Here is a 27,174-nt window from a genome sequence, read left to right as displayed (position 1 = left end):
TGCAAGATAGTATGCCCATCATCTAAAGGTAATTCAGTTTATCATAGACTGAAATCAGGCCAAGGTGATAAGGTTAGGGCAAGTGACAAGCTACCTCATTTCCAATAACATTAGCTATATTATTGGGCTTAAGGTGCCATAGAAGCAACAGGAAAGAAAAGCATATAACTTAATGACTCTAGTTCATGTTTGATTGGAATTATTATTAGAAAAAAAACAGCTGATATTTGTTAATAAATACATAATGTTATGCATGCTTGGAAGGCCTAGATGCTTCTGATTAAGTGAGTATGAGTCAGAAAAATAACTCGGAACCTTGTCAAGCATAAATTATCCAATCAAATATGAAAGAAATTGTTTCATTTCAATAAAGAACCTTGATTTCCCACACTATAGAATTAATGTGCGGAGAATGTCTCAAAAATTGAACAAATACATTAATGCAATATCATTGATTTGACTTGGTCCCTGTTAGAACAAACCAGTTATCCAATCCTACACATGTTCAGGAGACTAAGATATTATGCTTAAGCCGAATTGAGGTAGTAACTTGAAGAAGAACTTGGGAATTAGAGACACCCATTCTAAAAGGCAATAAACCGATCTTTAAAAATTTATCCCGGCATATTATTTGACTTGCATCTCATGAACTCGTAAACCTGCACAAGAAAATCATCAGTTATATTTAGATGAAGCTTATACTTAATATGGAGGAATATATGAAGTATTATTTACAATTCCCAGGCAATAATCTAGGCACTCGTAAGTTATAAGCATTCCTACAATCAAAACATGGGCAACTTCATTAGCAACATAGTAACAATATTTTGTCAAAGTATTATGAATTTTAAAACCACTCAACTTTTTCTTTGGCTGACAGATACTATGCATTATGTTAATTTAAAAAGAACTATTAAATGTTTATAATTTATTCAGGACTTATTCACCAAACATTCATGAATCAAAAGTAATGGCTTCAAGCTTTATCACTGGAAGTTATTATTTTGCCATTGTTAAATGTCCTTATCCACTAGATTTGCAGAGAAAATTGAGAAACTTGGCCTGATTTGGACAAGTCTAATATGCATGCTAATAGAATTTTAACTTTGATCATACCTATTACCATAAAGAGTCGAAGTAACAAGTAGTCTAGGGCAAACCACCAGGTAAGTACCATATCGGATTGACAAAACCATAACCATTTTTTTTTTTTTGAGCTAGAAACTAATTCCAGCTAGATAATTTTCTTAATTTTATCTTTTTTATATTTCATCAATTATCCAAACACTAATTCAAGAGTAGTCGGTAAAATTAAGGAAAACCTCCATAAAGCTGAGATTAAACCTTCTCAGTTCACTTGCTCGATGCCCAAAGTATGAATCCAAGTTCAAAATTAATGAATTTTGGGATTTTAGATTGACCCCCAAAACCCAAATTATGTAAATTAGAAAATAACCCAAGCTATGCATTTGCTAAAGAAGATTTTCAGAAAATGCAGACAAGAAAGGTCCTATCTAGAAAGCTACCAAAATATTCTTTAGGCTATCTATTTAAAAACAGAATTTTCTAGAAGTTAATTTATATTTAAAATTATAATTTCTAGAGGAAAGATATCATGCTTACACCAATAATGTGCGCATGCTACCAAAATTTGGGGTACAATGAATGCAACCTGGACATGCTTAGGTTCCGCTAGTTTCGAGGCCCTCACAATTTTTAATCAATCCAACAAAAAGACATTAATTTGAGATTGATTTTTTTACATGTTGTGCACATGGGGCCAATCTATAAAAGCCCTAAATAAAATAATAACTTCTAGTATAATTTTAAACTTTTTAAATTATTTTAGAATTAATTACAAGATATTTAAAATTTAATAAGTTGAAACATAGCTCTAAAGTTAGATTATTAAATACTATTTTCCATGATAGGTAGTGTATTTTCATAAAAAAATTATTTATTTTAAATTATGTATAAATGTTTAAAACATATTTTGAAATCATAGGAAGAAAAAAGATAAGTTGTATCAAAAGAAATATGGTAAATGCTCCAAAAAGATGCATGTAATGTCTTTGCACTTTAGGCAAGCTATACAAATTTTGAAAAGCTAAAAGTGATTTTGAATTGCAAGTTTCACTACTTCTAAATAGCATTTGAAATATATTTTTCTTCGCCTAATTGCATTTCAATTGCAAATTTTAATACATATATCTTTTAAATACATTTTAGATTACAACTTGTATGATCATAAATGATATTTGTATGTTTATCATACATAGAAATCCTCAAGTAGGGAATAGCAATACTATATTAGAATTTCAATTTTTTTCCTTTCTTGTCTTTCTTTTTTGGTTTGATATTTTTTTTTATTTTTTTTTCAAATGTTTCTTTAGGCTTAGGTGAGTTTTTAAGCCTATGGTTGGGTTTATGACATTGTGCGAGTCCTAGTACAAATTTGTTATCTAGTTTTCTTCTTCTTCCTCTTTTTCTCCCTTCCTCTTCCTCCCCATGATCCAATGCAATAAAAGAGGAAAGAAAAAAACAATAAGGAGTCACCTAACTACGTTCTGGTTAGTCTTGGATGAAATAAGTTTCCTATCCCACTTGGTAGCCGATCAGCTCGGCACCAAGAACACTTATTTTTATGGCTCAGAGTCATAAACCCATCCTAGGACTTGGTTGAGCACCAGTCCGATATAGGACACTATGTATGAGCCAATATTGAGTGAGACCTAATACTTGTATTTAACTTTATCTTTGTGCTCTAATCAATTTGATAAAATATAACATTATACACCATCCTAGTGTTTTTTTTTACAATTTTCCTTTTATGCCAGCATTTTTTACATGAAAAAGCATTATGTTGGGAAAAAAGTTACTTCTATGTGTTAAAAACAAAAAGGTCATAGAGATTTCCTTTCTGTAATATTCGTTTCATCTTTGTCATTTTGATATAGAAGGTAACCATTCATTTATCTTTTCACAATGATAATGATATGATTATCTTCATTCATACTTATCTCGATTCTTGTGATTTTGAAATAATAAACTAACAAACCTTTTATTGTTAGCATGAAGTCAGTGATAGAACGCTACAACAAGACCCGAGAGGAGCATCATCTAGTTATGAATGCTAGTTCAGAGGCTAAGGTACATTTTAAGCACAAGTATATTTTGTTACATCCCCTAAATAGTTTAAAGTTGTAATCTTTTCTCTAACTCATGCTTTTACAATTAGCCAATACAACCACTTGACATTAGATTCTTGACTTTTATGGTTCTCCCACTATTTTCAAGCAAAAATGCAACTAAATAGCTCGAACATGCACTGCTTAGGCTCAAGTTTCTTTTTGTTGCTCAAATTTATATACTTCTCTTCTGAAAATATCACACCCTAAAATGTCCTCTTAATTTCATTCATAGCTCAAGCAAATAACATGAAAAAAAGGGGCTATGTTTACAATAATTAATTAAGTAATCATTCAATAAGGAAACCAAATACAGATTTTTTAAAAATACATATTATCTGACTTTTTTTTTTAAGCATACCAAGGTATATTTTTTTGGATGGTTGTAATAGACAGATCTTCACATATTAGAATAATCTTAACAATTTTTCTAGCTTTAAAGTATCAAACATAATTGTTTTAGATCACCACCTTGAAAAAGTCTATTTATGGAGTGGAGAATTAGTTCACTCTAAGTATCATTCTTGGCATATGAAAATTTAGTTTATCCAGGTCCGACTATGAGTCATAGATTGGCATAGATGGAGTCTTCCTCCTTTACCCAAACAATTTTGGTCACTAATAAGAGCTTTCACAAGATCCCTGCTCATAGCTATGCTACATAATTGCAAGGTCAAGAGTAATGAGGCCTAAGATTAGTGACAGACATCTTTCATGCTTAACTACAAGTCTACCTTCATGATTTCAAACCAAATAGTCTATGAATCAATTTTTAATTGATCAAAATATTTGAAATAGGATCTTGATGTCAAAATAGAATAAACAAAGTGGAGAAAATGGAGAATTACCTAGAATTGAAGGAAAAAATCTATAGTTGTTGGTTATATTGGGTAAAATGTGAGTACTATGTGTAGTTCCTAAATCAAAGTAGTCTAAAGCTAAGCTACATGGACTAAAATACAAAGCAGAACACTAAACTAATTCACAACTAAGTCTGATATCTAGACACTATGATTGCAAGAAGCAAGAGATGAAGATAACATAATTTTAACAATGATTTATCTACTTGCAAGAGTTCTACTTATACATGTTTTATACCCTCAATCTCATTATAAATTTTACATCCCTAAGTAATTTTTGTTACTTTCTTAGCTCTGAAAGTAGCATGGTGGTTTGTGAACCAAACTATGTGCATGTTTGCATATGGTCATTCTATGTCTTCTCAGATGTGATTTCTCACTTTTTGATGCTGCTATGGTGCTAGCTATTTCAAACTGATTCCTTTTTAATTCACTTTAATATTGGAAGCTTGATCATTTTTTTTTCAACCATATAGTAGCCATTACCATCAACCATTAAGTGGGCGGTACTGCTAGTTGCTTGATTGTCACACTTAATTACTACAAGATTGCTACTTGTCGGTTGGTATAGTTAATTGCTGATTGCTAGTTATGATCATGGATAATTACCAATAGCCAGTAATCTCAATCATTACTAGTGTTGGCTAGCAGCTTTTCAGTTGGATGATCACACCACTGCTTCTGCTTCTGTATTTCAGAGTCAAGTATCATACCATCCAATGGCTCCCACTTGTTCACAAGTCGAGGGGAAGAATTCTAGATCATCCCCTAAATAGGGAATTTAGTTAGTAAAGTGAATAAGGACATTTTTGTGGTAAAATGTTCTCTCTTAGTATGTTTGATGGTGAGCTATTCATCATCCTTGATAAAAATGTTACTCTGTAGTCATCAACAGTGGTCATCCAGAGTTATACGGCTAGAATCTACACCGATCTGTTGGCAATGATTTGGAGATGCATTCAGGTGTCCTAAATTATAAGTTGAAGAGTTATAGAAGCAAAACAAAGCAATCCTAACAACCACTGAGTAGTCAAGATTGAAAAAAGGCAACTAGTGAAATAAGACCACATTAGGATTATTCCAGGAGACATAAGGCCACTGAAAAATCATGACCAGACATGTTTGCATGGGCAGTCAACCAGTTTTGCCTACTACTGGAGATTTGAACCATTGACTCACCATAAAAAATTAGTATACTATTAACTGCTATGTAGGTAAATTCGACCATCTTATTCAAAGGGTGGAAACTGACGGGAAGACCGGGCTGCTTTCACTATGAGTTGATCTTCCCAAGTCTTGTTAGGAGAGAGCAAAGGTTGAGGCCTCATCAGGCTTTCACAAATTTGGTGCGTAATTGTTGGCCATACTAATTTGAAGTGAGTTGGTCTGTCTAATATCCAGGAAATGATGACCTTGAATTGGAAATGCTATGAAAGCATCTACCTCATTCCAATGCATTCCTATAACCCCAACCCACAGCTTAAAAATCTATAAACAAGAGCTTGTGATGAAGAACCATGACAATTTTACAAGAGCTATTAACTACCAAGAATTGGGACTTGGCAATTGACAGGACTTACAAGTGTAAAATCCATAATTGAGTTTTCCTTTGATAAATATTGAGTGAACATGGTGCAAAGTTGATGGTGGTGATTTTTGTTTTCCAAAGGCCTAATAATCCATGGTTCAAAATCAGTTTTCAATTTAGGTTAGGATTTTGCTCACTTTCCCTATAGAAAAGGATTGTACTACTTCTTCTCATGTAGAGTCAATTGTATAACACAATAGTTACTCAATATACATAACGTTTCCCTAGGCCTACGTATGGGCATTGGTCATTGATTGAGGACTACCTGTCAAATTGGAGATAGCTTTGAGCCAAGGATGTATGACTTGCTGAAATGAGACAGCAGGGTTGGTACCATACCGTTACTGGAAATCAGGACCCAGGACATCTGTGGGACACCGATCTATTTATGGGCTGAGACATCCTGCTCGTCTTGGTTCAAACTAGTCAGGATCAGCCAGTACCAAGACCGATTCAGCCGGTACCAAGCATGAGTCGACTAGGAGGAAAGATCCACCTACCCTTGAGGTATTGGCACCGGTGCCAGCACTCGTTGATTCAAAACCATATCAATAATCATTCAAATACTCATTTAGGACAAAAAAATAAAAATTGAACAAAAAATTTGACATAATAGTATGGTACTGGGACACCAAACCATCCTAAGAGTTAAGATGGTAGTGTCTTGATATCATCCCAACTCGGCCAAAATCGGTACAGGGCTTAGTACCGATATCTTGAAGCATGCTTGGAGCTATGCGCGAAGATGCTAAATTACTAATTCAAGTCTTAATTTAGTTATAATTTATTAATTATTTTCTATCATGTTGCACTAGTTCATCAATCTTAATAGACATTTGGATTGTTAATCTAAAGCCTTGGTCCAACTTATAAGCTTAATAGCAATCATGGTATGATACAGGCTATAGCTAAAAGAATGCATGACAAACAGAAATTAATAATAAACTGGTGGAAGAGCTAAGAGATGTACAAGAGTTGCGTGACTTCAAGATGTCATACATTATTTAGAGGAAAATTGGAAGCCTATAAAGTTCAACCTAGCTTCAATTGCTAAAAGTCACATTGCTCATGCTGGGGCGGATGACACGGCAAAAGAGACAAGTAGACAACTTTAATGCTTGTAGATGCTCATGAGAAGTGACAAGAATTGCTCGTGAGATCATGAATGACTCGAATACATTAAAAGGCTAAGTGTAGAGATGCCCAAGTATCAGCTCTTGTCCTTTAAAATTTATCATAATTTACTTGTTATTTTATTTTATATCATAAATTCATAACTAGTCATGACTCCTTGTGGTAGGTAGAAATGTAAGTTCAAGCTGGTTTCAAACAAGCAATAACAAAGATACAACAAAGTGCACTAAGGTTTATCAAATAGAAATTTTAATGGTGTAAGAAATGAATAAAATAATAAATGGAGGGCCAATGGTCAAAAGTTCAGCATTGAGAAAAATTTGGCTATATCTGGCAAATTCACCAAAATTAGGAAAGAGTGTGGATAACCAAAAATCTGGAACATATATAAAAAAATAAAATAAATGTGAGATTTCTAAAATATTTAATTTTCATTATGTAGAAACAAGGACTAGAAGGAGAGAATAATAAATGGTAGCAAACTAACACCATCCCCAATGATAGATTGTATCTTTAGTCTGTAACACAGAATTTTAAAGTAATCAAGATTAACTCATCAATAAATCATAAAATTTATGTAAAATTGAGAACAATTGATTAATTATGAACTTGTTTGTCTACAGGGAATAGTATGGAAAACAGTTCAAATATGGAATAGTAAGAGAAATTTGAAAATTTTTCAATAGCTTGGAGAATATTGATACTATGTGGAGGAGATATGGTTCTTTCACCAATTGGGGTTTAGTAATTCCATCAATATAGATCATCATTTTAACAAAATCTTGAGTTGTTTTCAATAATTTTTAATGTCTTTTTAAAGAATTTCTCAGGTCTCAAAGAGTCCTAGGTCAGTGTGGAGGTCTGAGATCTATCTTTCTAATCCCCAGTTCTTCAAATTACAAGTTAATGAAACTTATTCATTATACAATCAAATTTACCACTATATTATTTGTCAGCTTTTGCATGACAAATTCTTTGTCAACCCTGTGTTGGATCAAAAGAAGCTCAAAGGAGGCTTTGGTGAATTTTTAAGGAGCTAACGAGCAAGTTTCTAAAGGCCACTTGATTTTCAAGAGCAAAAAAGGCTTTGAAACACATGGATCTATATTGCTACTCTCCCCCTTCCTCATCACTTTGATTAGTTCTTTTCTGTATCGCAAATTATTTTATTCTCTTATTATTTTGGCAACCCTTCTCAACTTGCATCCATATGTTCCTCTGGCCTCACGTGATTAATCAAATCTTGATGGTGCAGTTCATTGACATAGCTTAAAACTAATCGAACTTTTATCATCATTTAGTGTGATTCTCCAACCCTTAAATCACGGTTCGCTATCTCGGTACCAGACATCCCCTCGGTACCATTCTATTATAGTGTTGGTACTCTGGTATAGGAGCCAGTTTGGTATACCAAGTGCACCCTTTGTACAACGTATTGGTTCGATACTAGTATGGTACGGTACGGTTGGCATGCACTAGTACCAACTGGTATGGCAAACCTTGCCTTAAATGGTAAGTTACCATTGATGGTAAACTCATTTTCATCTTTAAAGAATTCTCTAATGCATGGAATTTGCAATCTTGTTTTGCTTTTTGCCCCATGAGTTTTATGTATCTCTTAGTCATTTAGACCTCAAAATGAATTCCAATATTAGTATTCAAACTGTGTTAAATCAACAAATACAATTAATTAGGTTAGTACATTCCTTGGATTGGCAATGAATATTCTTAGGAAAAGAACATCACATGGAGACCACAAGAAATGGCAATAAATCCAAATTTTGTAAATTAAATTGACAACATTTTGCAGTTGAATTTGCTAGACTTGAGTCAGCTGCTTGACACCTCTCTCCTCCTTGATAGAAGTCCTGTGTTTGAAGCAGATGGTGTCATTGCCACCATGTTTCTCACAAAAAAAAAGAAATAAATTAAAAAAAAACTAAGTCGTAGCTTATAAAGACCAATCGATTATATGGTTGATCTGTTATTGTAGTTTTCATCCTCTTGTTATCTTTTTTACAAATTTTACTCATTTTATTTGCAAATGAGAAACTTGTGGGAACTTTTAGGTTCCAAGCTCCCTTAGGAACCATATCATTAACAAGATGAGTAGCGGGGGAGGGCAATTTCCCTATGATATGCTATTGCTTAAGTCTCATTTAGAACAACAAAATCAGGACATTTGTTTATGAAATTTTAATAAGAATAACCAAGGTAGCTTGATGAGAAAATTTTCTTATTTACAAATAAATGGAGCCAGTATCTATAGCTCTTCAGAGTGAACTTTCATAGAAGATCTTCAGAAACTAAATCCAAGCTCTCGATCATCATATATGACAACCTATGATTTGGATAATTAAGATGTCATTGGAGCACTTCAATCTTGAATCTCCAATTTTCAATGATAAGTACAAGTGTCTCAAAATTAGACGAAGTTATCGATTAACAATTTGCAAGCATAAAAAATTGTAATCATTATTCTCTTTTCTCTGAATATATGCAGTAAAACATAAAACCTCTTCAAAATATCAAAGTACCTCTGATGGCCTTAGAAGTCCCAATCATTGTCTTCGTCATCCATGTGATCTTCCACCTCATGAAGGTCTTATGAATTATGATGATAGTCAATGGAATCCAAGCTATCTGACATCATAGAACATATTCAGAATTATCCAAAAACTCGTACTTTCCAACATTACAACACCAAAAGAAGGAAGAATCAAGAAGGCAGATTTTCAATACCTTTATTTTTCGATCATACCTGCTTCTTGTCCAAGGAAGAATGTAGTTACAGCATGTCAACATGAAGGCATCGTGCCTCTCCCTCTTTCAATAAGTCATCCTACACTTCTCCATGTTGATTTGCTGGTTGCATTTTGTCCATACATCTGCCCTGAAAAAAGCATCTGTGGTATTTCTGTATATTATGGAAAAGCCATGTGGCATATGTTCCCTTTGATCTATATTAATTAGAACCTGTGGTGTAAAATACCTTTGGCAAACTAATCTTTGCATATGGAGTACTTGATCCAATTAATGGTGCCAATGAGTAACTCCCACTATGGAATATGTTTCACGACATAGGAATGACTGATCAAAATGAGAGAAATAAAAGAATGTAGATTTAGGATTGTGAGATAAGCGGAGGTAAGATTACAAAGCAAATGACGTGGGAAATGAAGAAATGGTTATGGGAGGTTAGATGAAGGCATTCTCTCATTGTTTTTTGTCAAGGTTAACAAACTATGCATTGCAACTTCATGTCCATCTTGAGGTTTCTCTTGAGTTAGGTTCTCATATGGTTCTCTTAGTCTACAACAGGTTGCGGGTTAAAGAAGAGTAAATGGAACAAAGGTCCCATTAGCCCATTTGTTCCATTTTAACTTGTCAAATGGTAAAAAAATGACCATTTATTTGGAAATCAAAACAAGTATTTTTAAAAAGTTTGTAAAGCCATTTTCCCACCTAAGCAAAGAAAAATATTGCACATTATAGTGTGGAGTATTTTATTTTGGAAGAACGAGGGTCAGGACCAACTAAACCAATTTCATCTAGGTTGACTTATTCCACAAACCACAACCAAATGCAGCTTTCACGTGGAGTAGCAATTTCCTAGGAGGTGCAGGATGCTTCCATCCAAGAGAAAGGAATTGCCTTCCCATTATAAATGGTCATGGCATTTCTAGTGAAGAAATTTAATATGTTTTTGATTTAGATGCATAATTTGGAGGTAGCCATGTAAAATAAATATTTTATTGCTATTTCTCGTGCTTGCTTGTATCTCTTTTGCTTGCTATAACTTTTTGCATATCTTTAGGGATAGTTGTGTTTGAGCCAAGTTCGCCATCTCGGTACCGGACCCCGTATCGATGCCACACTAATATAGCGTCGGTACGGTATGGTATGCAGTTTATTTGGCATACCGAATGTCGGTACGCCACTAGTACCGGTACGGGTACCGAATTGGTACGGTACGGTGCATCCGGTATCGTTTGGTTCAATACGGTACAGCATACTATGGTTTGAGCCCATTAATAAAGAAAAGTATTACAGAACCTGCTGTCATGTGGTGCTGAGTACAAGCTTAGGATCCACTTTTTGAAGAACTTGATCCTGAGACTTCTTTCTGTGATGTAATTAAGAAAATTTAGATTGTTTAGAAAGATTAATGCAGTGCAATCAAAATGTTGAATCTATAATCAGAAATCATGTAATGTTTAAATATTCAACAAACGTAAAACCAGATACCGAAGCTTTTGAATGTTGCCTCTACATTCCATAATAATGATGCGGAAATTACACCATTTATTAGTCACGCAACATGAATAAATCATACAAATAATTTAAATGCAAATCTTATCCTCCTCCCCTCTTCCTGTCAACAGTCTCCTTATCAAATATATTATTTTCCTTTTTTCTTTTGTGTGTTGATTTTTCTTTTTCTTTTTTTCTTTTTTTGTTGGGGACTGGGTGGGTGGTTATGCAACAGATGTTAGGCAAAGCACCAAAAGTATCAGAATAGCTCATCAACTATTTAAACAGGAGCATTCAAAGATCACTACAGCATGCATGCATAACAATAAGGATTCAAAAAGTTATAGTTGAGAAATTGTAGTTTACATCAGCAGTAAGTCATCTAGTAGAGGTTCAGAAGTATTTAACCTTGATGCTTTGAAACTGGATTTGTAATAGATTTGATGAAAAACTGGAGGAACAAACTTCAGATTATAAGTGATCTAACAGAATGTTTCTTTATTGAACCTGGTTACTGTAATACATAATCACTCCATAGCAGTAATATAGTATTTTAAAAGAATCTGTTGCATAGGCTAAACTTTATCCACTGTACTCACTAGTTCTGGCAAAGGGAGGCAGCAAGCTTGAGGCAGCAACTGCATAACTTGCAAGAAAGTCATAGGTATGCTCACTTCACCCTGCATAAAATAAGATTTTTTTAGGCATTATTTCTCAGAAGGCGTTCATCTCAAAATAAGCATATTGTTACTTCTGCCAAGTGGTTTAAATTCAGGAAGTTGTGACATGACATATGGAGGCTAAAAATTATTCATCATCTTGTAACATATATAATACTATTTTAATGTGACACTAGAAATGACATATTCCACTTCAGAGGCACTAGCATATCACATGCCCTAAGAGTCAAGCTGATTAATAGTATCAGAAATGCCAATGGCAGACGGATAAAATGTCTCCAACAATAAATTACTTAAATATCTAACATACTAAGATCTAATACTTAAAAGAGAGTATTATTGAAGTCTAGATAACAATTTCAAGTTTGTGGGTAACTTTAGAATGAACTAGATAATTAGCAGTCTTCTCACCTATCGTATCAAAAAAAAAAAAGAAAAAGAAAAAGAAAAGCTTATATGAAGCAAATGTAGTAGAAGAAAATGTATCATTCCAGCACAAGAAAAACGAAGGGGATTGGTTCACACATCACACGTACCGCTCCAAAAATCAGTTCTTAAGACCATAAGACTATGTCTATGAAATATAGTAAAAGCATTTTCTCTATAATTGTAGAATTTCTATCTCACTTTATTATTCCGCAATTCAAAAACAATGAGGTATCTTAAATACAGCAGATGAATATAATTAGACATTTCTAGAAACCCATAGGACAAAAATAGAGACTGTAGAGCAACATCAACAGAAATGATAATGAAAGAAGCACAAATTCATTGAAATAACAGCAACAACATCTTAATCAAAGTGCATGAACATTGCCAAGTTCTCAGTTTTGATAACAATGAAGAAAAAGAAAATATTTCTAATAAGGTTAGAGCCAGTGTAACAAAACAAAGAGATGCTTCTTGGTCTAGGTGTCCACATATGCCTGGGAAACAACAACTGATTAAAAAAAAAGTATATTAGTGGAGGTGAAGTAGCATAATTGAGAATAAAGTGATTAAACTAGTTTAGATGGTAGGGATTTGTGCAAAACCAAAATAACAGAACCCCATTTAGGAGGGGCTCATATCCCTTCTAATCTTCCATAGTGCATCTCTTCATCTCTTTATAGTCTCTTTCTTTTCTTTCTTCTGCTGCTGCTTTCTTTTTTGTAACTTCTACTTTTGGTAAACACCATTATTTTGTAAATGCATATCACCTTTAGAAAATCACTTTTCTGAAAAGATCCAAATAATGTTCCACTCCATTCTCTTCAATTAAGCACCTTGTACTTCTGCATTCTTTATTTTTTTAAAAAAAAAAAACTATAGTTTAATCTCATATGGATAACTGTATTAATTTTTTGATCAAAACTTGTATTTCTTTAAAATACAAAGAAATGGTTAGATTTATTTTGTAGTATCTCAAATTATTTTACAAAGATGCATCCTAGGAAGTTTGACATCCTAGATTTTCTTAGTTGTCTGTTTCCACTCCCACACCAAAATACATCCCCAATGTTGTCCACCTAGAGCGACTAAGGTCTTCATCAGAGAAATTAGCTATTGACTAGCTTTAGAAACACAAACAAAGGTCTCCAAAAAACCTTATCTGATGGCTAGGTCTATAGCAATAGTAAGTAGTGACTGATGAAATCGCAACAAAATAACCATGAGTCTTTAGTTCCCACTTGTATCCCAAGCGATACTCGGTGCACTCAATATACCAGACACTATGACAAGAAAAGAGTTCTAAAGACGATACTACATATACAATATCCATCTAGATCCTAAACTCTCATATTTACAATTGACAACATTTAATGTCCAACCATAAGAAGATTAAGTCCATCATGCACCAAAACCCAAACTGAACTCATGGTTATGTCTCTGTGTAAGCAAAGCTCAAATAAGTGCTTAATATCAAATTGAGAGAAATCATTTGAAACATACCTTAAATAGAAATATATAACTGGCATAGCAAGGCATACACAACAACATTTCAATGATTGCAGGCAGTTGTTGGGAGAAGAGCTTTCTGGCCTAAGTGTCAAAGATCTACAAAATCTAGAGAACCAACTTGAAATGAGCTTACGTGGTATCCGAATGAAGAAGGTCTTGGTCATCTTTGCCTCATTCAATATTGATTTGCTGTCCTTTCTAACAATAGCCATTTTCAACGTATTAATTTTTTGCTTCTACAGGACCAACTTTTGATCGATGAAATTCAAGATCTAAACCGAAAGGTTGGAAAACACGTGTTTACCACATCTCCTCTTCTAAGTTTTAGGTGATGAATATCAACTGCTTAACATTTAACTGGTTCATAACAGGGGATCCTTATTCACGAAGAAAATATGGAACTATACAAGAAGGTAAACCTCATTCGTCAAGAAAACATGGAATTACAGAAGAAGGTACTGAATAAGAGAACGAATAGACTTGATACATCCATACAGAGACTTCTGTAATGAAATCCTTTCGACCATGGTAAATTATGTAAGTTGCAGGTATAGCACAAGCTAAGCATTAAATCTTGCATCTCAGGTTTATGCAACAAGGGGCGTAAATGGCATTGATAAAGGTCCAATTACTCCATATGGTTTTAATGCCACAGAGGATGTAAATATACCCATTCATCTCGAACTAAGCCAGCCACAATTGCAAACAGATGGAGCGCAAGCAGCAGCACCAAAGCCAGGGTAATTTTTCTTTCCTAAACTCAAACTGAATAATATTTTTTAATTACTAGTTTAATCATAGAATATTTCGCTGAATGTTGCAGCCGACTTCAATTGCATAGACAAGACGATGCACAAATCATGGGTTGTTCCTTGTGATCTTTTGTCAGTGTAGTTCTAAGGGTCACCACAGCATGTTATTAATGATAACCTGTGGTGTACAAGGAAGATAAGGATCTACTTCCCAAAAATGGTGTAAAATAATCAGAATAACTAATTACTCTGTAAATCTGTGTTACTATAAAAAGGTGATGACTGCGCCAGGAATTTCAGTTTAAGAGCTTCAAACATCAATGATTTGCCTATTTAGAAGTGTATTACCATGTTTTAAGTTAGTCATTAAGCCATATGATCAAGAAACTCCCAAGTTACATTGCAGGCATATGGGATTATCACTGCCTTAATGATGCTTACATTGAGAGGATTGATGCCTAGAGATGGACTGTATGCTGAAAACAAGTTTTTCACTTGTCACGTACCAAAAATCATGAGAATTATGCAACCACGACAATCTGCACAAACTATTTTATTCACCATTAGTGAAAGAATAAGGTGGAAAGGCATCCCTACTCTCCAGCCCAACAGAGTTATATACAAGCAAGCTAAATCATTTTGCTGAAATTATAAAACCAACTCCATCTGAATTCAAGTTAGTAGGTTATACATAAGAAAATGTCGCGCCCTTCAAATGAACTTCCTTAAATGCTTGATTTACTCTCCCTTCTAGAATATGCTGATAAGGAGCAACACGGTCATGCAGCCATACCAATAAATCTCTCTCATGAATATATAAAACGATAACAGAAGCAGCAGATTTCTTCCTGCAGAATTTGCCTTACTATAAAGCATAAAAGAAGGGGCCTTCCTAGAAAACAATTTTTTTTATGTAACCACATGACCTGATTGAAATTCAAAAGAGAGGGGAGGCAAGGGTTTGAAGCATCTGGAGGGGGAGGAGGTTATCATTTTGACGAGAACCCCTGAACCATGCAGTAACTGATCAGTCCAATTCAATACGCCTCGAACCAGCTGGTTCGGCACGGTTCACTACACCTTGATGCAAAACATAGAAACGAACCATATAAAATTGGAATCCTGAACATAAAACATGGTGGTACACATAAATTTCAAGGGCACATGACTACTGGTGCTTATTTAGGAAGTGTAAAGCAAGCAACAAAAGACAATTACTATTACACAATAATGCCTCCTACCAGAAGGAAGATAAGAGGTCTGCACTGATAACTGGATAGAATGTTCATGAAATCTTGGATTTCTTGTAATAATGTCGGGTTGTGTGCCCAAAACAAAAACCATTTTGGCAAAGGTTCACACAACCAGTAAAGCAACAAAAGATAATGAATAATTTATAATAGCAGCAAATACTGTTTGAGCAACATAAGAGGAGAATACTAGCAAAGCATGTAATGATATCTTGCATTTCTTTCCATCTCAATAACACTAGTCCTTGCAATAAATACTGGTAGATGTGCCAATAAAAGCCTACTTCAACAAGAAAGTACCAGCAGTAGACATCTCTAAAGAGGATTCAACTGTAGTGCAACACTCTATCCATATCTCAAGCATCCACTCAAAGCTTGCTTCTGTACTGTATAGAAGATAAAAGTCTCTAAGAAGATGCAGTAACACAATCAATCACATCCCTAACACAATCAACATATGACTAGGCATGGAGATGTAGTGAAGGATGAGACAAAAGGACTTCAACAATGGTGCTACTGAAAAACAGAAGATGCAAACGACCATATAGAGTAATGATCATCCCTTTTTGTAACAAAAAACTAGAATGGAAAATGAACAACATAATTCTAAATACCCAGCGCTTCAACAAGCTAGAAGGCACTCCTAATCATGCAGTCTTATAAACTTTCGTCCGTCAAGTGAGCACAAGCAGTGATCTCAAAAGGATTACTGACAAGAAAGCAGATATCCCTAAGCAAATTCAACATGAACAGGAGACAGCTCTTCAAGGAAATTAAGGTGGAAAAGAATAAGAGAAGGAATGAGGACAGAAGAAAACAAACATGGAAAAGTTCCAGTCCAGAACACTCAAAACTTCACTAAATACTTAACTCTCAGCAATCATCTCTACAACAAAAGGCCAATGTAAGATTGTTTCTGTAGTCAACAAGGAACTTTATAAACTAAACAAAGCATCAATTCTAACCATTGATAACAACCAATAATCCAATAAACCAAAATTTCATTTAATTACCAAAAAAACACAAAATCCAACTTTGTCCTTAGGTCCTTTCTCGATGGCAAAAATCAATTTTAGGCATCTCTCATAAAAAGGCCAACTGAGCCATCAGTCTGATTCTTAAGATTCTTAAGAAATTAGGATATAATTGATGCCAAATCTGACTATGTCTTGATGTATTCTCAACCTTAAATCTCTTGTAACTTTGATAGAGTTTTCATTTAAACCCCGAGTAGTTTGTATTGGTGATCTTCAACAGGACATTCTCATATTTATGACTTCCATCCACAAAATGTCCTTCAAATACAGGCCTACTCAAGGCCAAGCAAGAAAGGAAGTTGACCAAGATCATTCTCATCAAACTACCAATGAAGATATAATGCCTTCCAGTCTCACCTTAGGTAGAAAAGTGGATAAACATATCATTGTCATGCTTACTATAGAATAGTCTTACCACAATAATCACCTAGATTGCCAAACAAGAACTGTAAACATGTTGAGGATGTAGAAGACCATAAGGAGGAAGCATATGAAACTCGACTTGAACATTTATCATGAAGAGATTTATCACTTATATCTTGGTAATAAAAGATCTGGTTGCAGAGCTGCAACAACTATCCAGAACCACAAAATAATCATCCAGGAAACAGGAGCAAAGTCTCATTAATCTATAACATAGTTCTCAGACCAAATATGAATTACCAATTCAAATATAGTTTAGTAGACCTATTTTGCAGGAGATAGGATTTCCCATGAGAAGGGAACAACATCACATGTCTCGGGGTGCAATAATGAACAAGTTTATTAGCCATATCATGGTACTGATGAGTAATCCCAGCTTGTGGATGACTACAAAAAAATAAAAATAAAAATAGGTGAAAGTTGGTATATGAGTCTCGAATCACGAGATAGTCATGCCCAGTAGGAGTTACCAGAGAGCTGGGCTCCTCAGCTGTAGAGAAAACAGAGAACCATGCAGTATTAATGGCATAAGTGTTCATAAACAGGTACATATGCAGTCTTATATAATGGAAGATCAACAAGGAAACAGCATGTCAAAGCAATATAAGACTGATAACAATAGGAGAAAATAGGATCAGAAAGAGCAAAATAAGATAGATCTACAAAGAAGGTATTCCCATGAGAAATATGCAAACAACAAATAGCAGCATATAACATGTGTACTCTTTAAGCAGGCTATAATATCTGAAAAAGCACAAATGGCTGATCAAAATCCAAACGTTATCCACTAAACATGAGGATGGACAAAATAGGTAAAGCAAAGAAAAAAAGAGAGGACATGGGTAGGAATTAGAAAAGAGATTCTAAGAAACAGAAGACTAAAGTGACATTTCAAGGTGCAAACATCACATCACAAAAGAAAAACTTTGGGTTCAAAAGTTTAGACAGAAGCAGAGGGGAAGGGGAAAAAAAAAGACCAAATGACCATGAAACCTTTAGAGATTGATGGTTTTTATGCTTATTGCTACCAAACATACAGCTTTATGAAAGTCATGGGGAACCAGAAATATCAAATTTTTCATGCATCTAACACATTTGAAATTCATTAATACAAGTGTATACAACTGATAAACAACATAAATACCACAATGTTTACTTCCGCATCTAGAAAGAATAGGTGGAGTCAGGACATTCATTTGAATGCATCAGATTAGCAGGTGGAGATACAAAACGATGCCACCAACATCACAAAGAAGGGTTGATTCATGAAGCAGTTTGCAGCCTAATAAAGATGCCACAAAATATTATAATAAGAAAAACCATCATAAGTCAAAAATAAGATTCGCCATCTCGGTACTGGAGCCCGTACCGGTGCCACCCTAGCACAGTGTCGGTATTGTATGGTATAGGGCTTTTTTGGCGCACCAAGTGTTGGTACGCCCTGTACCATCCGGTTTGGACAGGTACGACGTACCTTGTCAACATATATCAGCTAACTTTTCCAAAGAATTATCTCCTAACATCAAAAATTCATTTTAAATAAGAAGGCAAAAAACCGCCCAAAAAAAAAACAAAAATAAAAAAGAATTCCTCATACTGAAAAACTTAATTCACTTTTCCATGTCAAGTTGTGTTTATCTCGCATACATCAACAATAATCTGCTTTATACAGTTCTCGCTCTATGCCATCTGCTCAAAGCCATCCATAACTTTCTTAGTTGTACAAAGAGAGATTTGTGAACAACAATGTGCTTATCAATGTTAATATTTTTATGAAACTTTTCATTAGCTCACCCAAAAGAAAAAAAATAAGCAATTTCCATTAAATGATTCCTGGCATAAGTATTTGGCATCCCTCAACTTATTTTCGCCACGATAACATAAGAAACTAATGTAATAATTTAAATAATAGTGCATATAGCTGCATGTGGTCAACCATGCTAAAGTTAATGAATGGTTCATTTTCATGGCATATATTTGAAAATGTTGACCATGAAATCAAATTTCCAGCTCACAATGTAGACACCAAACCAGTTGGTTTTTGAAAACATAATCGTTGAGATAACAAAGTATTGAATCTTCATTTAGTAATCATACATTCTCATACATTTCAAATTGATCATATTATTCTATCAATTAAAATTTCTGAATGGTTTTAGCAAGGTAACCTTGAACAATTTTCAACCATAGGCTTGAACCAAATTGAGAGGTACCATCGAGTGCCCTAGACATACTCTTTTACCAAAAAGTTCAAAAGTTTTGACATTTGTAGGTCACGATAGAAATATCCTGATTCTAATTATTGTATTTAATGGACTAGCATGTTAAGGCCTTCAAGGAAAATAGATGTACCATTGAATTTCTAGCAAGTTATGCAGTTGCCGCCTCGAGCTTGTTACGTCCACCTGCATTGACTGGTGAAAACAATCAATAGTTTAGTCCAACGAAAGTATAGATTCAACTTGACAAATAATTACCATGCAAATAAAACTGTAAACTCCATTAAGTTCTTTATTGAATTTCTTGCAAGTTATGCAGTTGCCACCTTGACCAATAACCACCACTAATTCATGTACAACTTAATTAATTTTTTTGACCATGTTTAGTTTCTGTGCATTAGACATGAGTGGTGTGAGTAACAATCTTCATAGAAGGTTGGCAAGTAGACAACAATCTATTTGAGAACTGCCTGACTCAAGAACTTGGCTTCCTAGCTATCTAAAGGAAAATCGCCTCCACCAACTGCATGGCCTTGTCAGAATTTCCATCAGTGAGGATTGGGTTAAAGAGGGAAATTCCACCTTTATCTCTAGACACACTCCATGTCAGTAACGAGCTATGAAGCTCCCCTATATCTAAGATGTTACATATTTTTATAAGGTCAACCACTCGATTTAATCCACTATGGTTGATGGTCCTTGTTTTGATTAGAGTTGTTCTCCAACTTGTTTCTATAATTGGGGGTGAAAATATATCTGAACCTCCTAACATTTTGATAGTGATGTTCTCAACATATCAATTGGCATAATGTTCTCACTGGATGAACCACACCAAGGATCATGTCATCTTGTATCTAGATAAACAATCTTTTATTTCTACTAGCAATTTAGTAAAAGCATCAACACCTAGGTTAGAGACCTTAAATGGAAATGATTAAGCATATTTCCCTTCGTCACTAGGAAATCAAAGCTAGTCATCTCAAATTTAGATTGAGGTTAGAATTAACTTCATTTGACTCCAAAACTATGTCAAACATTGGATATCAAGTGGTTGTTTGATACTAGTGGCCGAGCTGATAGCTTGAAGCTCTTGAAAAATTAAAATCAATTTCCAAAAGGATACCACTATTTAGTGCATTTTTGCAAGCCGTATATTCAACATACTTCTCAAATTCACAATACACAATGCTCTGAGATCTTCAATAGGGTCATTCATGGTTACATAAAATGGGGCAAAATAGAATAGTGAAAGCCTCGCATCTAAAGATTAAAAGTGTCCAAAAGATGGACGTTAACTCAAATTACCGCTTCTAATTGCAGTGTCTTCTGTATATTGCACGGCTGACATGTCCAATGCATCAAATGTCTAGATATTAGGCATCAAATAGGGTTTCACTACAACCAATCCCCTCTATTAAGCATCAAATAGGGTTTCACTACAACCAATCCCCTCTATTCCTTTATGATCAAATGCTATCGCCTTTCATCCAACAATTCCAATTTGACATTGTTTACAAAAGACATTTATGAAGGACTGGATTACAAAATATTAGAAATTTAAAATCCAATTCAACTTTAACTCAAAGCCTGCTTTCACTCTTTGAGGATACAAGGACAAGATAACTGTGTTAGAGGAATCAAATGTTACTAGGTCACAATTACAATTTCCTATTTAAATATATTATTTAGAAAGGAATCTAATTTGAAGCAAGCAAAAATGCTTTGAAAAAACAATCAAGCAAATTTTTTTGTCATGCAACAAATGCAAAGGTCTGCTATTTCAGGCCAATGTTCATGCATGACAGTTGCTAGCAAGTAAGACAAAGCCAAGATTTAACTATGCTTGGAATCCAAGAAGCCCTCGTCCTACCACACAAATAGAGGTAGAAAGATTGGTTGCAATAGTGAGATAACAACCAAGAACAACTTCCTTTAATAGCAATCTCATGAAAGTTCAGGTAGATTTCTCTTCCTATAAAGATTAAAGTAAAAACAATCACACAAGCAAAACAACAATAAAGTCAAGGATAATAATATATAGCAATTAAAGGTTAAGTTATACCAACAAGGATGAAGGTCTTGCACATCCTCTGTGCTATCAACACTCAACCTCACATTGTTAGTCTTCGTGGGACTTCAGTTAAAGACTTTGCCCCTCACCAAGTTTTCCTTCCACAGACTACCATTCTGAGTTGTCTCACAATGACACACCACACACAAGAATAGAAGAGAACTTGAATAAGATTGATTGTATGAGAAAAGATGAGTAATTGGGGTTATTCATGGATGCATATAATGATTCCTAGTCCCTTAAAATTATATAGTTTGACTAATTCATGTTGAATTCAAATGACAACCAAATCAGATTCAAAACAAATAACAATTCACTACCATCTTCAATTTGTAGATCTACGCATCATTCAATCTGAGCTATAAATTGAAATGGAACAAGCTTCAACATTCAAAAAATGGCTCTATTTTAAGATTGGCATGCCAAGCATGAGAACATATTGTTTGATTGAACGTCTATAATCTATTATGGTATCTCTATCAAGGTTTAATGAATATAATGAGAACATCCATTTTCAAAGCATAAGGCCAACACATCATATAACCTAACAATTGATATTGTGAGTCATCCCTTTCTTAAATCCAAGACTTGCATGAGATATGATACGAGAAATTGCCCTTATATTAGACCAACATTGTCATATTAGATGAGTTTCTGAGGTTTTTATCATGATTAATTAATTATGATTTTTTTTTTCAAAAGAAAAGCTATTGAACCATGTCTCATTTCCACACAGTTGCTTCTTAGATTCGTGTATCTTTCTTCAAAGTTTTATTACATTAAGTGTTTCTGAATTCAGTTTATGCACCATTTTTAAATTCATTTCTCATTCCACCAAGCAAGGATTCAAAATAATAGTAGCTCTGGCTGGTCCAAGAGTAAGATGCCTAAGTTAACGATGAAGGTAGACTAGATTCTTCCCACTGTGTTGAGGCACCTTCTTGAGAAGAGTATGATGTTTCCTATTTTTGACATGTCAATTTCCGTCTACCTCATAAATAATATATCAGAATTTGACACCATCAAAGTTATTCAGTTATATCATAGGCAATTAATGTGTCTCTTCTATCTCAGTATAACCAACAAAATATTTGGTGTTTCACAGTAGAACAATTTGAAATGAAATCTTTTAAACATATACCTTCTTGATTAACCTTGCTTAGTTCTGTCGACTGACCATGATTATTAGACACAAAAGATTGATAAATCTGCCAGTTTTTCAAGTTCAGACACAACAACATATAGAAATATTGAAATATATAACTAGTTTGTACCTAATTCACTTTGAGCCTTTACACATTTTATGGATTAGCCAAAATTAGAGCTGATCATGGGCTGGTCCTCGGATCTAAACTCTATTCATTTTTAATCGGGCTTCGGGCTAAGCTTATGTAAAATTTGATATTTCTTGTGTCCAAGCCCGGTCCATGATCAGCTCTAGCCAAAACATGTATAACATACTAATTTAGATCTAATTCACCATTGAACCTTGACTCATTTTATAGATTAGGCAAAACATACATAATGGAGGATTACTGACCATAACTTATCCTTTTGAATGTGTAGACAAGAAATTATCCTTATCCCTCAGGATGGAAGGCATTACTGGCCTCCTCCTCCTCCTCCATCACTTACAAAAAACTGCATTACAAATTGATTTATCTTTTGCTCCCCATCTTGACAAAATATGTGTTTTAAAGTTGTCATTGCGCCGTACTATGCATGATGAATGTTAGATACAAATCCAAATTTTAGGCCAACATGGTTAGTACGTTAAGATTTTGCTAGCTGTGGTCAACAAGATCCTAAATGTGCATCTCTTGCTGTAATATTCTTGCTTCAATGTGAGTACATCTATAAAATAATGAAACAGAAATTTTATCCAAACAACAATTGCCAGGAGTTACTCAGCAATCTGACAATAGCCATGCTACTACTAAGTGTTAGTAAAAGGGGTTACCCACCAATTTTAGTGTGTGAACATGACTATTGAGTGTGACATTGACATGCAATGATGTCATGCATGTAACCTATGGACGGTTATGTATGAAATGAACAAATAAATTTAGTGTTGCTTTAGAGAACATTACAAGAAGAGTGTCCGACAGTACATGTCCTAAGAAAAAGGCAATATCTAATCTAAAAGGTTTGGCTTTCTAAATCAAGGTATGACCCATCAAAGTCCAAATATGTTTACAACTAGCTCTCAAAGTGGCAATAGTTTTCTATGAGGTCATCTTTAATTAATCCATACAGCCAAGTCTTAAAATCACTCCATAACAGTACTGGTAACTGATACTCACTAAAACTTGCATGCTTAAGTAAAATCAGGTTTCAAAGTAAATTTAATTAAAGCAAAAAATAAGCACATGGAACTACCCACTCAATGAAATTTATGCCAATATACTAGCTCACAAAAGCCAATCTATGGCTAAAGAATTCTATCAAGAACACAGCAATCAGCCCATAATACATCTATTAATGTACTCTAGTTGGTTGCTCAACATTGTGGTGCACAGATAACACTAATAGTATTAGATTAACAACAGATAAAGCAAAAGAATTTTTTGTGCGTGCGTGTAACACACACACAGAGAGAGAGAAAGTAGTAATATAGGGGTTGAAGGAGATTAGCTTGTCACGGAATTGGAAACTCTTCAAAGGGTAACATGACGGAATTGGTTGATCCTATATACATGCAAGAGGGATAAAAGAAGAAGAAATAAAGAAAGCAAGTTCAGCCATTATTCCTTTCGAGAGGGGAAAAGGGGGTTGATGCATTAACTCAAGCCACACCAAAATCACAACCAAAAGAAGCGAACGAGAATAAATCAAATCAATAACAACGAAACACATAACATATTCAAGAACCGAATTTTAATCTCGCACTAGCACATCTGAAGTCAACATATATATGAAATCCTCTTTACCTGAGATCCCCTCCCGAGGCTAAAGACTTCCACCCTCAGATCCTCTCGATAACTCTCCCTCTCCCTCTCTCTCTCTCTCTTCCATTTCTCAGACTCAAACTGATCGACCCTCCGGCCACAATCCGACAGCAAATTCACGCATAACCGCGACAACCGATCCAACAAGAAGCGAAAGCCAGAGCAACGACGTATCAAACGTTCTACAAGAATGCCGAGAGAGAGAGAGATTGGATCCAAAAACCGGAAGAGAATGGAGAGGGAAAGCCGAAGGGACGCCAAAATATCTCGGGGGGTCATGTGCTCCCAAGGGTATAAATAAATGGAGGAGAGCAGCGGTCGATCTCCATCCACATCGCCGCCTCTATTTCTTTATAACCCTCGAAAGTTTTGAAACGGAAATGGTGCACACTTCAAGGTATTTTATCCACGGAATCGATAAAGTGTTACCCAGGAGCGATGCAGGGTGACAGCTGGTGTACTGGATGCCTTCCACGTGGTCCATCTCCCGAGGGAGGGGATCGAGCTGTGGGAAAATATCTGGGCGATGCCATGATGATGGAGGGTTCCTGCGGAGTATTATAATCGAGGTGGAGAAGCGGACCCGGTGCGCTCGTTTCGCTGCTTTATTGAATACGTGTTGGCCGTTGAACAGGTAGTAACGCGTGCCCCCACTGCGCGCTTTCCACCTGGCAAGCGGGGCCCGATTTCGTATGGTACGTGCCAACTTGCTTCGTCGACACGTGGGTGTTGTCGGCGAGTGGGAATGTAGGTTAAAAAATACCATTAGATACGCTTATCCCTCTATCCGTACGATTGGGGGATGGTTGGATTCTTTTAAGGCGACTGTGGTCCCCTGCCTTTCCTCAACGGGCATCACGGAGCGAACGAATCGATACTAAATTCGCACTTGCAAGGGAAATATTCACTTTTGGCCTAGGTGCATTGCACCTAATGCTAGAGATTGCAAGTGCGAGTCAAGAAATCGATGCTAAATTCGGACTCGCAGAAAAAGCTGGATTGCACGTGCTTGCAAGGGAAAGTTTCACTTTTGGACTAGGTGCATGGTATCTAATGCTTGCAAGTGCGAGTCATATTTACTGCGAGGCAAAATTCAGACTCGCATAAAAGTTTGATTGCATGTGCGAGACATATTTACTGTGAGGGAAGTAGTAGAATAGGTTATATTATGAATGGGTGATGCTGTCTTGTTATTCTTTTTTTGAAATATTTTATTTTCTGATTTTTAGAATAGAAATATATTCATACTAGATTTGTGTAAGTCAACCGTTTTAACAAAAAAAAAAAAAAACTGATTTAATTAAGTCTTAATTTCACACTAGTTAGGTTGGCTATATCAATTTTTTTCTTTCATTCTAATAGATTTGAGGACCATAAGTAAAATTATGTTTGCATCGATTATAAATAGCTGCTTCGTTTTATAGGTTGTTTGGTTTCATGCAGATGCATTAAGATCAAGTTACTTGCAACTGAAGGTCAGTACTAGACATGTTATAACCTAATCTTATAGTAAAACAATCCAAAGTAATTATTTAGTAAAAGAAACCTAATTTTTAAGTGAAGAAATTAAATTGAGGTACATACCGAGGAGTAATCTTTGGTCTTAACATCATTGTAAATGTCACCAAACACATGCTATATCTAATTGATATTGTGATCAGACCTGCATGTGATGTGAAAGAAAATAGTTCTTATATCTGAAAAAAACAAAACAAAGAAGTAAATTAATCCAATTGGGAAGTTAAAAATTCAAATCAAGGTGCATGCTGAGAATGACAATCTTAGGTCTGCTGCATAAGATTTTTATTAATGCTCTGTTCTTCACTTGTCAATTGTTAAGTCTTGTTCCTAAGAAAATTGAAATTAAGATTGAATCATCCATGTCATATGAAAGCAATTAGTCATTTTTTTAGTAAAATTAATCCAGTCATTTTTCGGTGAAAGAAATATAATTTTGAAGTTAACTACTTAAATCGAGGTAAATGCTGATTACTACCATCTTGGACCACCATCTTCTTTGGTAAACTACAGAGGCATCCTTCCAATTTTGGGTCGAATATATTTAGGTCCCAAAAGTTAAAAAAAGTGTCGATTAAATTTTCTAGAGCTTCAAAATTATTATAATGTAGCCCAATCATCTGCTTAAAACTGTAAAGGTTAAAAGTGAAATGATTAAAATACCGTTAATTTTTGTTGAGGGTTACCAATCGGAAGGAAGCCATGGAGCACGACCGTACTAAAAGAGGGGGCACTCATCAGAATCCATGATGTCACAAGCACCAACCAAAGACCAGCCCAAACCAAAACATCACTCCCTTCCAACTCTCCCCAGCTCCCTTCTTCCATTCCCCATCAATCCTTCCCCTTCCCTCTTCTCCCATTCGATACCCCTCTCTCCCAAATTAATGCCTCAAAATTTTCATTGTACAACTCTAGTAGAGAACATTACACAGATAGCTATTAGAGAGAGAAGCTCTGGCGTTTCTTTTGGCAGTGGGGAGTGGGGGAGGAAGGGAGCATTAGAAGGACTTGGGGAGGAATCTTGATCAATGAACCGGTCTCTGTTGTACCCCAGATCCAGAACATGACGTGCCAACATTACTTTTAGCTTTCAAATCCATTACAATAAAATATAATAATTAAATATCTAATTTCATCATCCATTAAATAAAATTAATATTAGTTCAGAGCATCTAAATCCTACATCAATACCCAAACCCATCACCTTCAACATTCAAAAAAATCATTAGCTACAAATTTATGGTCAATACTAAAATTCTTCTACAAAATTGTCAAGCTTGTTAGCACGAACTCTAAGCCTGGACCAAC

General features: G+C 34.9%; 2 protein-coding genes across 47 annotated transcripts in view; one reads left to right on the top strand and one right to left on the bottom strand.

Annotated features, from left to right (window-relative positions):
- The window catches only part of LOC103715026 (MADS-box transcription factor 23-like), a 30,841-nt gene extending 16,127 nt beyond the window's left edge, over window positions 1-14,714 (top strand). Inside the window, exons 3-9 of one of the 5 annotated variants that reach the window (XM_026807666.2) lie at window positions 3,072-3,150; window positions 11,627-11,688; window positions 13,699-13,798; window positions 13,888-13,929; window positions 14,017-14,100; window positions 14,231-14,385; window positions 14,469-14,714. In XM_026807666.2, the coding sequence (XP_026663467.1) occupies window positions 3,072-3,150; window positions 11,627-11,688; window positions 13,699-13,798; window positions 13,888-13,929; window positions 14,017-14,100; window positions 14,231-14,385; window positions 14,469-14,523 (577 nt within the window). In that variant the 3' untranslated portion in view covers window positions 14,524-14,714. Of the gene's footprint in view, window positions 1-3,071; window positions 3,151-11,626; window positions 11,689-13,698; window positions 13,930-14,016 lie in introns of all 5 variants that reach the window. The other 4 variants (XM_026807667.2, XR_003387156.2, XR_003387155.2 and 1 more) reach the window with 4 other exon arrangements.
- On the bottom strand, window positions 331-24,702 carry LOC103715025. Of its 42 annotated transcripts, none has more exons than XR_005513990.1 (8): window positions 24,328-24,702; window positions 21,389-21,513; window positions 19,460-19,521; window positions 11,624-11,704; window positions 10,827-10,896; window positions 9,513-9,663; window positions 9,308-9,413; window positions 331-659 (listed from the first exon to the last, which is right to left on the bottom strand). XR_005513990.1 is itself a non-coding variant. In XM_039131697.1 (3 exons), the coding sequence occupies exons 1-3, from the start codon at window positions 24,622-24,624 to the stop codon at window positions 11,695-11,697; spliced, it is 369 nt and encodes a 122-aa protein (XP_038987625.1). In that variant the 5' UTR covers window positions 24,625-24,702; the 3' UTR covers window positions 11,624-11,694. The 42 variants fall into 42 exon arrangements, 2 of the variants coding, with proteins under 2 accessions (XP_038987625.1, XP_038987626.1); XR_005513989.1 differs by lacking the exon at window positions 21,389-21,513 and adding an exon at window positions 15,948-16,033 and having other exon boundaries at window positions 9,513-9,658; XR_005513980.1 differs by lacking the exon at window positions 21,389-21,513 and adding an exon at window positions 9,763-9,860 and having other exon boundaries at window positions 9,513-9,676.
- Window positions 24,703-27,174: the final 2,472 nt, after the last annotated feature.

This window comes from Phoenix dactylifera, chromosome 11 (genome assembly GCF_009389715.1).
Source record: "Phoenix dactylifera cultivar Barhee BC4 chromosome 11, palm_55x_up_171113_PBpolish2nd_filt_p, whole genome shotgun sequence".
In the NCBI taxonomy this organism is placed as follows: Eukaryota; Viridiplantae; Streptophyta; class Magnoliopsida; order Arecales; family Arecaceae; genus Phoenix; species Phoenix dactylifera.
The sequence above is the reverse complement of the archived record's forward strand: the minus strand, read 5'-3'. Positions and strand labels throughout refer to the sequence as shown.